General features: G+C 48.8%; 1 protein-coding gene across 3 annotated transcripts; it reads left to right on the top strand.

The window, feature by feature from the left end:
- The first annotated feature begins 219 nt into the window (after positions 1-219).
- On the top strand, positions 220-7,780 carry LOC147007495 (uncharacterized). Of its 3 annotated transcripts, none has more exons than XM_085867028.1 (3): positions 220-365; positions 7,080-7,181; positions 7,329-7,780. In XM_085867028.1, the coding sequence occupies exons 1-3, from the start codon at positions 246-248 to the stop codon at positions 7,461-7,463; spliced, it is 357 nt and encodes a 118-aa protein (XP_085723154.1). In that variant the 5' UTR covers positions 220-245; the 3' UTR covers positions 7,464-7,780. The 3 variants fall into 3 exon arrangements, with proteins under 3 accessions (XP_085723154.1, XP_085723155.1, XP_085723153.1); XM_085867029.1 differs by having other exon boundaries at positions 226-353; XM_085867027.1 differs by lacking the exon at positions 220-365 and adding an exon at positions 6,615-6,863.
- Positions 7,781-13,266: the final 5,486 nt, after the last annotated feature.

The following is a 13,266-nucleotide window of genomic DNA, read 5'->3' as shown; positions in this document are numbered from 1 at the left end:
CCGACACTGGATATCAAGCCTCGCCCCTTCACCATGGATACCAAGCCCCGCCCCGCCACCGTGGATATCAAGCCCCGCCCCTTCACCATGGATACCAAGCTCCGCCCCGACACTGGATATCAAGCCCAGCCCCGACACCATGGATACCAAGCCCCGCCCCTTCACCATGGATACCAAGCCCCGCCCCTTCACCATGGATACCAAGCTCCGCCCCGACACTGGATACCAAGCCCCGCCCCTTCACCATGGATACCAAGCCCCGCCCCTACTCTCAGCCCATCTCAAGCGACAGTACGAGAGACACGTGTCGAGCAGTCATGTCAGGAGAGAAAGCAAGCTCGTCCATCGAGACGGTAACCGTGAAGGTTCGTGATCTCGTGAACTACCTCACCTCCTCTCCTCTCCCGTCTCGCCCCCACACGACGTGTGTGAAGAGGGTTTGTTAAAACCTCGGCGTGCCGCACGTGGCTCGCTCCAATGGCGACCGTCGGGTTCTGTGTATCAAGCGGTTGTGGAGCGGCGGGTGTTGCCTCGTCCTCGGAAATCCTTTTCCATTGACGACGTGTGGAACTCGTGCAAATCGCCGGCACGTGCCCGTTTCCTTGGAGACGAGTTTTGTCTTCGTGATTGTTGAGAGAGAAACGTTTTAATATCAATGTACTTGATGTTTCCACATCACACGACGTAACTATAAATGGTGGATAATTAATTATTTGAACAAATCCCCCATTCGGGTAACACGTGGGTCCTCGGTGTTGGCGGGACTCCCTTGAGCCTCACGACTCCTCACGCACCTCTCCACGACGCGCACGTGTTCACACGCCTCGTGCGGTCTATTTATTACATATGCAAATATGTAGTCAGGTTTTTCCCTGGGGTCACCAGGTACCAATCGTTATCTTACCGACATTAACTCGAATTAATAAATGTCATCACTCATGAACAAGCTGCACGAACCGACGGCTTGTTCGGATGTGGGTCTTGTATCCGATGGTGAAGTGTGTACGACGCGGTGCTGGGTGGTGTGGTGTCGTGTTGTGGTGTCGTATTGTGGTGTGGTGTCGTGTTGTGCCTGGCTGGTTCGGTGGTGGTCTGACTCCGTCGTAGACTTGGGCCAAGATCCACGAAAGCCGGACCAGGCCCGACTCCAATAATTAAATAATTACAAGGGCACTCGGTGGAGCACACACCTCTGCCAGGTTGACTAGTTTAAGTTTTGTATCCCACTGATGGGCCGGATCTGGATTCCAACCCGAACCGTGAGTTGGAGCTGAGCTGTTCAGGGATTGGGCATCTTGTCAGGTCAGGCCAGATCAGATCAGTGACTTGCTACAGGTACCATGTACACCTGTACTAACCTGTTTCATGGTCGGGTTGTTGGCCACGAAAACGTCTCCCCCACCAGGTTTTTTTTGGTAAGGAGGGTGTATGATATTGTTAGGGCTGTGGAAATTTGCAATACACCATAAAAGGTCCTCAGATCAGTTATGACGCGAAGTTTATGTGCAGATAGGTCCCCACCGTTGTTTAAAGGGAATTCTTCATGTTTCACCGGGCTACGACTCTTTGAGAGAGGGATTTTCTTTATCTATCGTTATTTTGAGCCACCATTGGAACTAACCTCCACGCAAATAACCGCCACCACCAACTACGCCACAACGCCAACCACGCTCACACCACCCCCACAACAATCACCACCATCTTCGCCACTACGCCCGCTTACCAACGCCATCCTTCACGGACCACGGTAAGACGGTTTCCGCGTCGGAAACCGTCCGAGAAGGATTGGCAGGACAAAAGCTCCTGCGAGCCAGTGGGGTTTTTTCCCGCCTATTTTCCCCGCGCTTGGTGTGAAGGGAAGGGGGCAGGGCAGCTCGCTGCCGATTGGTGGATGCACGGCGTGAGGCGGTCGGAGTGAGGGAACGCCCCTTTTCGGGAACCTTCTCGAAGGGAGGCGGAGCCGAAAATGGGGTGGGGCGAAGGGCGGAGCCCCGCGCTATAAAGGGCGGACCTTTTTCTTCTCGCTTCTTGCCTCTTCTGGGTCTTCTTGGTTCATGCGCTTCTTGGTTCAGGTTCTTCTGTCTTCTGGTTCTTCTTGGTTGAACGCTTCGTCTTGGTCCATGAGCTCTCGTTGCTTGAGCTCTCTGTCTCCCTCTCTCGGTCCTGCGCTCGTGGTCCGGCGAGCGGCCTGTTGGTGGAGACGCGGACGGGAGGCGCCGCAGTGCGGCCTGTGGTGGACCTGCGCGTTCGGACGAGGAGAGTGCCGGAGATGGTTCACCGGTCACGAAAGGGAGTTCCTTTCTTTCCCTTTTATTTTTGTATGCATGGTGTGGCGCCGTCTGCTAAGTAGAACTGCTTAAGTGTCTGTGCTTGTAAATAAATCCTTGCTTTATTCGGTGGTGTTGCTTTTTATTGCATTTCTTTGGCTGTACATACGTGCATGAATTATTTGCCTTGGCTGTACATATTGCATGACTGCCCTTGCGTGTGTGTGTGTGTGTGTGTAAATAATAAATGTGCTTGTTGAACTGTTCCCCGTTCGTTGCGTCCTTTCCCTGTTTGAAAGTGCCATCTTACGTCGTGAAATAATTGGTAGTGGGGTTTGAACACCCGAGTAAAGCAGAATCACTGAACCGTTGAGGTCGGCGATAACACCGCTCGGTTATCCCTGTAGTACGGAACGAACCGCTTAAGCAGTTCGTGTCCTCAGCCGACCTGCGGCGTGGTGCAACCCCTCGGTAGGTTACCCGCGCGGGTATTTAGGTATATCGACATTCGGCGATTCACCCTATTTCGCGCGGGTAGAATGCGGACTGGGTTGTGTTGAGGTTAAACACCCACCCGTGACTGGCTCCTGGCGGTAGTTCCAAGGAGGGTCACGACGGAATTGTCCGTCCGGTGGGCGACGCGGCCGCCATTGGAGTTACGCGGCCGATCGCACGCCAGGCGGGCCAGAATTCGTAACAATATGGACACCCAACAGGATTAAAAACAAAACCTGTCAAAGGGCGGAGGAGCTCCTTGTGAGCCAACGGCCATCCATATGTAGTGCCCAACTGGTCTGCGGACGTCCTCCTGCAGTTGGGTTACTTTTTATTAGGAGGTTGGTGGCAGGATTTGCACTCCGGCCACCGTAAAACCCTTCATTCCGCAAAACACAAAAACGAAATTTTTTTTGAAAACCCACTCCGTGGGAGTACCTCCTGTGCAGCTTCCCTTCGCAGGGCAGCTCACCGGATGACGGGATTGGGGCAAAGCCTTCGGGACCCCCAATCTTTGTTGAAAGGAGGGAAACCACGGGGTAACATCCCTGGGTCAGATTGCGGGAGAGTGTGTCGGAGTGGTGCTGAGGTGTCGTCCACCAGACGGCGGTCTCCTTGGGTTAACCTGAGGCGGTCCCTTCGGGTGGGTGCCTGGAATGTCCTATCCCTAAGAGAGGATGAACACCTGTCTCTGTTATCATCTGAGCTCAAGCGTTTGGACATCGGGATTGCAGCTCTCTCTGAGGTTCGGAGACCGGATTGCGGCGAGATAATGGTGGGTGGTTACACCTACTATTGGTCTGGTCGCTCTGATGGTTACCATACCCAAGGAATTGCTGTAGCTGTGTCCAATAAGCTGACCCCAATGATAATTGAGGTAACACCGGTCAACGAGCATATTATGAGATTAAGGATTCGTCACTCCTTAGGTGTCATTTCCCTGTTCTCTGTCTCTGCTCCGACTGAGGCGAGTGACCTTACCGTGAAGGACACATTCTACGCCACGCTCAAGTCTGTGGTTGATCAGTGCCTCAGACGAGAGACACTTCTAGTCTTGGGGGATTTCAATGCATCAACTGGAACTGAAAGGGATGGTTATGAGACATGTGTTGGTCCCCATGGGTCAGGAACAATGAACCAGAATAGCACGAAGTTCCTTGACTTTGGAAGAAGTCATGGACTTAGGGTGGCTGGTTCATGGTTTCAGCGCCCACAAGTTCATCGCTGGACTTGGTATTCCAACGCTGGCGGTGTGGCAAAGGAGATTGACCATGTCCTCGTTGACGGTCGCTGGAGGATGATCCAGAACTGCAGGGTCTACCGGAGTGCTCAGTTCCTCAATACTGACCACGGGCTTGTTGTAGCAACTCTAAAGCTGCACCTTAAATCCTGGAGAATGGTACCATCCCAGCCGAGGCTGGATGTTGGCAAGCTCAAGGATGAAAGAGTAGCTGAGGAGTTTGCGAACAGGTTGAGTGGACATTTGGGGTGTCTGGGTGCTTTGGGCGGTCCTGAAGAGTTGTGGAGCGCCGTCAAGACCACCGTCCTTGATGTTGCCGGTGGATGTCTTGGAACTCACCGCAGGGTAAAGAAGAATTTTGTCTCTCAAGGGACACTGGATACCATTGACCAGAGTCACAGGGCCAGGCTGAATGGCAGAGCTGAGCTGTTCAGGGAGCTGAGGCGTAAAACTGTACGTGCACTGAGGGTGGACAAGGAGTCCAATGTGCGAGGAATCTGTGAGGGGGTAGAGCATCACCTGTGGACAAGGGATTCTCGTCCTGTTTACAGGGGAATTTGCACATTACGTTCATCCAAGCCCGTCCCTCAGAGCACTGCAGTTAGAGCGGTGGGTGGTGGGCTCTTTACAGAGGAATCCGAAGTGAAGCCCCACTGGGTCGGTTACTTTGAGCGGTTGTTCCAGGCTGATCCACCAGCTGTTGAGTTGGACTTCAGGGGTGTTGCAATCCCTATTGCTGACCCTCGAATCAACTGTGGTCCACCTTCGCTTGTGGAAACACGGGCTGCGGTGAAGTGGTTGAAATGGCGTAAAGCTCCAGGGATCTGTGGCATCCATGCTGAACTTCTCAAGGCTGGTAGAAATGCTGTACTCGTGTCATTGCATGCAGTTCTGTGCTCTGCCTGGAACACAGGCATCATCCCAACTGACTGGAAGAAGTTGGGCCTTGTTGTCCCTCACTGGAAAGGGAGTGGGTGATCTCCAGGACTGCAACAACTACTGAGGGGTGACGCTGCTCTCAGTGCTGGGCAAGGTCTTTACTCGGATAAATCTTGATAGGGTTCGCCTCCATCTGCTTGAGCACCAGCGTCCAGAGCAGTCAGGCTTTACACCAAAGAGGTCAACGATTGACCGTATCCTTGCTCTTCGTGTCCTCACCGAACACAGACGAGAGTTTCAGCAGGGGCTGCTTGCAGCCTATGTTGATCTCTGTAAAGCGTTCGATTCAGTGAATCGGGATGCCCTCTGGAGGATTCTTGGTCTTCGTGGGGTGCCACCAAAACTGATCAATCAGATGTCTGAACTCTATTCTTGTACTGAGAGTGCTGTGAAGTGTGGTGGTACCATCTCTGACTTATTTCCAGTTGTTACTGGAGTTCGTCAGGGGTGTGCACTGGCTTCCACGCTTTTCAGCACTTGTATGGACTGGATTCTGGGGAGGATGTCGGAGAGATCAAGCTGCGGTGCATCGTTTGGGAATGTCAAGATCTTGACCTTGATTTCGCAGATGTTGCAGTCATCTTTGCGGAGACTTGAGACATCCTTTTGGGGGCCCTCGAGGTGCTGAATGAGGAGTCGGAGCCGCTAGGATTATGGGTTTCCTGGGTCAAAACTAAGATCAAAGCTTTCAATGACATCTTGGATGCTGCTATCCTGCCTGTACCTGTTTGTGGTGAGGATGGTGAGTTCACGAAGTAAAGAGATTCACTTTCCTTGGCAGTGATATTCATGTCTCTGCCGGCTGTGAGTCAGAGGTCAACAGACATCTGGGTCGGGCCTGGGGAGTCATGGATTCACTGGATCATGGGGTGTGGCGCTGCCGGTACCTGTGCAGGAGGATGAAAGTCCGAGTCTTCAGGTCTTTGGTGCTTCCAGTCTTGCTCTATGGATGTGAGACTTGGACTCTGACCAGGGATCTGAGACGGAGACTTCATTCCTTTGGTACCAGGTCTCTTCGGAGAATCCTTGGCTATCGCTGGTCCGACTTTGTGTCCAACGAGCTGTTGCTGAGAGAGACTCAAATGAGATTTGTTACCTGATAGTCCGTGAGCGTCAGCTGCGGCTGTATGGACACGTGGCTCGTTTTCCTGACGCTGATCCTGCTCACCAGATTCTCTCAGCGAGGGAGCCTCGTGAGCGGAGGACAATGGGCCGACCACGTGCCTTGTGGTTGCAGCAGGTTGATCAGCATCTCAAGGAGATGGGGATGGGCTCAGCATCTGCCTGGGGGATGGCCAGACGGAGGCCCCTGGAGTACCGGCAGAAAGTGGACGCAGTGTCGCGTTGCTCCAGCACAAACTCCCACACCTGACCTGAACTAAAATTGAATTGGCTTGTTCTTGTCACCTCACCAACCTGCCCACCAAGTTTCGTCCGAATCCGTCAATAACCTTTTTCGAGATATTGTTCACAAACAAAGAAACAGACAGACAGACAGGGGTGAAAACACAACCTCCATCCACCTTCGGTGTCGGAGGTAACTACATTTAAATCACACGAATTAATTTAACTAATACTAAAGTCTGAAACCGAGTCTTGTGGTGGTGACCGGTAGCGAGTGGGGTTGGATTTGGTACCTGTGGGGGAGGAGGGATGGGGTCACGACCCAAGATGATGAAAATGGGGTCATGAAGCAGCTTGGTTGGGTGAGTTTTATGATCGTGCTCCATTATAAAGGTCAACCGTTCGTGTCGCACCACAACCTGCAAAGGTTCTGCCATTTGTATCTCCAAATCGGAAACCGTCACCATGGATACCAAGCCCCGCGCCGATACCCACCCTCATATCAAGCGACAGGACGAAAGCCACGGTTTGAGCCAGGAGAGAAAGCAAGCTCGTCGATGGAGGTGGTATCCGTGAAGGTTCGTGATCTCATCCTCCATCACATTAACCTCATCACCTCACATCCCGTCTCCCCACCACACGACGTGTTTCGGGTTTGTTCAAGCCTCGGCATGCTGCATGTGGCTCGGTCTAATGGCGACCTTTGGGTCTGGATCAAGCGGTTCTGGAGTGGTGGGGTGTTGCCTTGTCCTCGGAAATCATTTTTGATGGATGACGTGTGATACTCGTTACAGACCCAGAAACGGACAGAGGATATAAAAATGAGTGAGATATTTAACAGACTTAGTCGTCGAGGGATTCACTCCAAAGATCTCCCCAAACCGCTGGAGAACCAGGTGAGTTCTTCCCTTCACCTTCACCACTCAGGATGTTTTAATGGTTGGGTATAGTAATCGAAGACCCATCAATGATGTGCGTGGATCGAAATCTCTTCATTTTATTATTTTTCTCGTTCTTCTTCCACCCTTCTCGAATATGAGCAGAAAGACTCCGATAGCGGAGACCACAAGGCTAAAGACGAGATGGACAGCGAGGAGCTCACAGGAGATGTTCCGGAGGAGGCTGTAGACCACGTGATGTCTCCACCCAAGAACCCTTCACAGCCCAAGACCATGTAGGGAGGAAGGTCCCAGATACCTTCCGCACATCGCTTGTCCGGAACTTGTACCTTTGGTGTTCCACCGAGGGAAGACCTGTCCAGATAGATGATGTGTACATGTACCTGTTGCTCTGGTGTTCATTAATTATTATTCCAAGGTAAACCGAAGTGATGACGTTGACTCGTTCGAACCTCGTCATTCCAAACGTTTATGTTTTCCACGTTGGAGACTTTGCTTCCTGAGCCTCTGCACCCTTGGAGGTGTCGATCGTTTGTGTTTCTGCATTCTGAGCCTTTTGTGTGGAATTATTATTTAATAAAACAGGTTCAATCGTGTGTACATTTTATATTTATTTATTAATCTCATTTACCACCAGTGTGGTTGTCCACCTGATGTGCGGCAGCCCATTTCTGGAGTTCCGAAAGTGCTGGGTGAGAAAGTTTCTTATGCTTCCCCCTTTTTACCTGATCTGGAATTGTAATTCCAGACAAGGTATTGTCATCGTGCACCATCCGTCCGTCTGTCTGTCCGTCCATCTCTTATTTCGACTTCTCCAGCCAAACCGCTGAAATTTGGCAGCAAGGTTCCGCTCCTGACTCGTAACGGGATTGCAAAGCTCGTTCTCGTCACGTGACTTCAAGTAGGTCAAAATGGCAGATGTCGTAAATTCTTTCAAAAATCTTCTCCCCCAGACCCACCAGTCAGAATGCCACCAAATTTAGGTTGCAACATCAGGCCAGGGTTGGAATGTTAAATTGCGGATGTCATGCTGATCCTATGACCGAAAGTGTCTCAAAATGGCGGACGTAATGAATGATTGGGAAAATCCATAAATTCCTTCAAATATCTTCTCCAGACCCAGAAGGTCCCAATTTTGGTGAGAACATTAGGCCAGGGCCCAGATAAGCTCCAGTTCCATTGGTCATGTTTTTATTTCATACCATTAGAATTGATCAGTTTGCAACAAAAAATTTTTTTCTCGGATGCAAATTTCTGATTGAGACCATTCTTGAACCCTTGTAGGGGTCTTTCTTATTTGCAAATGGTACTGATTTTCACTTCTTGCATGTGTTTTGTATCTTTTGTTGACTTTTTTTTTGTAGACGAGAAACGAATAAAGACAACTCGGACAACAAACCAGCGATAAAAATTAGTTTGCTTTTACACACGATTGAGCCGATACAGGAACAAAAATGAAGAAGAGGAACCTTTCTGAATTTCCAAAGTCGAAAAAGAACACAACTGTGTGAAAAATTGACGAAATGCCCTGAAACTCTAACTAGTTCCATAACTTGTCAGGATAAAGCCATGCACCAAGTTTCAGTTGAAAATGTTAAAGGGTATGGGAAAAAGTCTGGAAAACCACAGGTGGCACAGACAGACGGAGAACAAACCTATAGTCCCCTCCAGTGAAACTGGTAGGGGTCTCATAAAGACAAGGCCTCTCAGGAGGCCTTGTCTTTATTTTATTTGTTATCTCAGGAGCCTAATGTACGTAGCGCTTGCAGGATGGCTTAGAGCATTGGTCCACAACCTGCGGCCCGCGGGCCGCATGCGGCCCATGGAGTCCTATACTGCAGCCCGCGAGGATTTCCAATCAAAACACATTTCCATGTAGCAATTTTAAAGGGGTTTACACATTGCCGCTGCCGGCCACTGCCGCTTACTGCCGGGAGGAATCAAATCAATTTGCATCAATAAAACTCAATAAAATTAATCAATTTTTTTTTCTGGCTCCCAACATCCTTGGGAGTAGTGAATGCGGCCCGTGGGATCAAAAGCTTGGGGACCACTGGCTTAGAGGTACACACAGGCACTCACCTCCAACCTGTCGAGCCTGGGTTCGATTCCCAACCCAGCTAGAAATTGTCAGTCAGGTGTTTCACAGACAGGGTGATTCATCAATGTGTGTTCCGTTCCTTGGATGGACGATAAGTTGGGCATCCCGTTTGCCGGCATTAGTTGCTGGACGTTAAAGATCGCACGGTATCCTTCACGAAGAGTAGGCGAGCCATTCCCAGCACCATGAACAAATTCCCAATTCTTGCCTCAACTAGTCGAACGTCAGGCCTGACCAGCCGGTTTGTGAAGACTCGGGTCAAGTTTCCCATGGCAACCTACCCCACAAAAAAGGTTGGTTAATTGATGTGGTTGAAGAAGAAGAAGATGCTGACACATCCTACAGTAGTATACAAAAGGTAGTGAATTATAGAATGTTCCAGATAGTCATGAGGTATGAACCATCTCTTGGTGAATGAACCTGAGCTGTGTCAACACAATGGGTTGTTGGCCATGTTTGGTGTTCCCATCTCAACACTCAACTCAACTCATGCTGCTGAGCTCTCAGATTGAACTGCCACTTACTGTGTGCATTTGTCCATTGTCTACTAATGTTCATGTTCATCCTGATCTTGTGTGTGACGTATGCACAAAGCTCCTCGATGAGCCGAAGATTTATTTATTTGAAAAACATTAATGGTATCGATTCATCGTGTCCCTGTATTCATTAATTTCATGGAGAGCCAATGGCTGCTGGTTGCATCATTGTTAGGAGTGTGGCTTTGCCGCCGATGCAGTGCCCCCTGCAGGTTAGAGCAGGAATTTGTAATTTGTTCAGGTTGCCGACGATAGCTTGCCTCCTCTTCACGACGAATGCTGGCAAGACTGGATGTTTAACCTCCATCCGAGGGACATCACACGCGTTGGTGCCTCGCTCTAAATGTGAGACACCAGGATGGCAGTTTAGAGCTGTGCGGAGAATCAAAGTCACGCCGGACGGCTCATGGCGAGTGTGCTGTCCTTCTAAACCAGAAAGTATTCAATCGGAAACAAAATGGCTGACACCAAACTTGTCACGTTCCTTGTCAAGAATAACTTATTGAGGAAAATCCCAACCCAGACACAAGGTGGGAGAAAACGCAATAACACGAGGCCTTTTGTTCTGGGTTGCTTAGTCGGTCGAGGGATCACTCGGTCCCTCTCCTGAACGGCTCGAGTCCCCATGGATTACTGTCACCCCGTCCTTCGCTTGCGTCCTCATCATTTCTCTCACCTGGTACGCCTTATCTCGTGCTTCCTGGAAAACAAGAGGTTGAGAACAATATTAAAGATTTCCTTTCTGTGCTTTAAGAGATTTATGTCTGAGATACTGAGTCGGTTTCTGAAAACAGGATAAAAATTTACTTTGAAACCTGAGTTTTGTTAAAAGGGCCCCTCGAGTCACCGAGTTAACCGGTGGTTTCCTTCGGAATCATCTTCAAAGCACTTTGAACATTTCACAAAGGAGATGCAAAATCAGAAAATCGTTTACGAAATGCAAATGATATCTATGCAAGGCCTGTGTATTTATTTCTCTGTCACGGAGGAAGTGACCTCACGTTTACGGAAGTGACGTCACGTTTACGGAAGTAAACGGCGGGGGGGGGAGGGGAAATCCCAGGCGTTATCGGGATTTTTCTCTTCGGAGCACCTTGTTTTAACTGTCGGAGCAACGGGTTTTTTACCGTTGCTTTTGTCCTCTTTATTTGTCGAGAATCGATGTCGTGGTTGGCGCTGTGGTTGGGATGGCGTAGTTGTTGAGAGGCAGTTGTGGTTGGCGCTGTGGTGGGGATGGCGTGGTTGTTGAGAGGCGGTTGTGGTTGTTCCAAAATAAAGATAGCAAAAGAATAATGGCTGACTCAAAGATCACAGCCCGGTTACACTAATAATTTCCTTTAGACATCGGTGGGGAAATCTAATCTGAACACACACTTATCGACATAACTGATCTCTGGGAAGCTTGAATGGTGTTCTGTGAATTTCCACAACCATAACAATATATATATATATATATATATATATATATATATATATATATATATATAATTTTTTTTTATTTTTTTTTTGACTTCCTGGGAAGATATTGGTGGTGGTTTTGGAGATGATGATTCTCTCGGTGGTGAACTTGGAGAGGGTGATCCTTTTATGCCTGGTTGAGAGGGAAGTGAGCATTTGGGGTTTACACCCAATGAGACATCGCGTCCTGATCCAAAGGTGACTCGGCACTCGGAGCCTCCCTTGAAAAACAAGACCTCGCTGTAGTCACAGCGCATTGTTCGATGACTTCATATTTTGTTTGCAACACCAAGGTTTTGTGTTGGATTCCTTGTTCAATTTGCAGGCATTTTTGTTCCACATGCATCTGTCTCTGTTCGTCTCTCCGGAGAGATTCATGAAAGCTCTTTTCATCTCCGAGTTCAGGAAGCTGGAGTTTCAGAACAGATAGTGTAAGTGGGGATGTGTTTTTCTGAGACGTATCTGGAAAAGGACTTGGATTAAGCCCGTATTCTGTGTGCAAGTTTGAGGATTTCTGTTGGATTGCCTGTTCAATTCGCCGGCGTTTTTCAATGGAGGACTGTGGTCTCTGTTCGTGTTCCTTGCATATCTGTTCCATTCTGCATTGAGATCCCTGTTGTCTCTCTTCATGAGGGAGTTTGGACAGCTGGTGTTTCAGCACAGATGGTGAAAGTGGGGATGTATTTTCCTGACACGTACCTTGTGGAGGGGTGCTGGGATTGACTTCATTTCCGGTTGTCAAGACGAAGGTTTTGTATTGGATTGCCTGTTCAATTTGCAGACATTTCTGTTCGATCTGCGTTTGTTTCTTTTTGTCTTTATGTAAATCTTCCTGACATCTCTCTTCTTCTAGGAGTTTGGTCAGTTGATCTTGCAGAACAGAAAGTTTAAGTTTGCCTGTGTTTTGCTGAGACGTACCTGGTGAAGCAATACTTGGATTGACTCCATATTTTGTTTGCAAGATGAAGATTACGTCTTGAATTGATTGTTCGATTCCACGGCATTTTTTTTCGATCTGCGTTTGTCTGTTTTTGTCTTTCTGTAAACCTTGCTGACGTCTCTCTTCATCTCGGAGTTTGCGCAGTTGATCTTGCAGAACAGGAAGTTCAACTTGGCTTGTGTTTTGCTGAGACGTACCTGGTGGAGGAATACCTGGATTGACTCCATATTTTGTTTGCAAGGTGAAGGTTACCTCTTGGATTGTTTGTTCAACTCCACGGCATTTTTTTTCGATCTCCGTTTGTCTCTTTTTGTCTTTCTGTAAACCTTGCTGACGTCTCTCTTCATCTTGGAGTTTGCGCAGTTGAACTTGCAGAGCGGAAAGTTTACCTTGGCTTGTGTTTTGCTGAGACGTACCTGGTATTGGAATACTTGGATTGACTCCGTATTTTGTTTGCAAGACGAAGGTTACCTCTTGGATTGATTGTTCAACTCCACGGCATTTTTTTTCGATCTCCATTTGTCTCTTTTTGTCTTTCTGTAAATCTTCCTGACGTCTCTCTTCATCGAGGAGTTTGCACAGTTGAACTTGCAGAGCGGAAAGTTTAACTTGGCTTGTGTTTTGCTGAGACAGACCTGGTGGAGGAATACTTGGATTGACTCCGTATTTTGTTTGCAAGACCAAGGTTACCTCTCGGATTGCATGTTCAACTCCAAGGCATTTTTTTTTCGATAAGTGTGTCTTTCTGTTTGATTTTCTCTTTTCTCTGTTCGTCTCTCCGTCGAAGTTCATGACGTCTCCTTTCACCTTCGGGTTTGGACAGCTGTTGTTTCAAAACACTAACTGTAAGTGGGGATGTGTTTGCCTGAGACATATCTGGTAGAGGAGTACTTGGATTGACTCCGTATTTTGTATGCAACATTGAGGCTTTCTGTTGGATTGCCTGTTCAATTTGCCGGCGTATTTCTTCGGGCCTCTGTCTTCTCTGTTCGGTTTTCTTCCTTTTCTCTTCGATTCCGCGTTGAGCTTCCAGTTGTCTCTCTTCAC

This window comes from Eptatretus burgeri, unplaced genomic scaffold (assembly GCF_056783735.1).
Source record: "Eptatretus burgeri isolate ZD-2024b unplaced genomic scaffold, Ebu_testis_v1 Ebu_testis_scaffold_133, whole genome shotgun sequence".
NCBI classification, from domain to species: domain Eukaryota; kingdom Metazoa; phylum Chordata; class Myxini; order Myxiniformes; family Myxinidae; genus Eptatretus; species Eptatretus burgeri.
The sequence above is the reverse complement of the archived record's forward strand: the minus strand, read 5'-3'. Positions and strand labels throughout refer to the sequence as shown.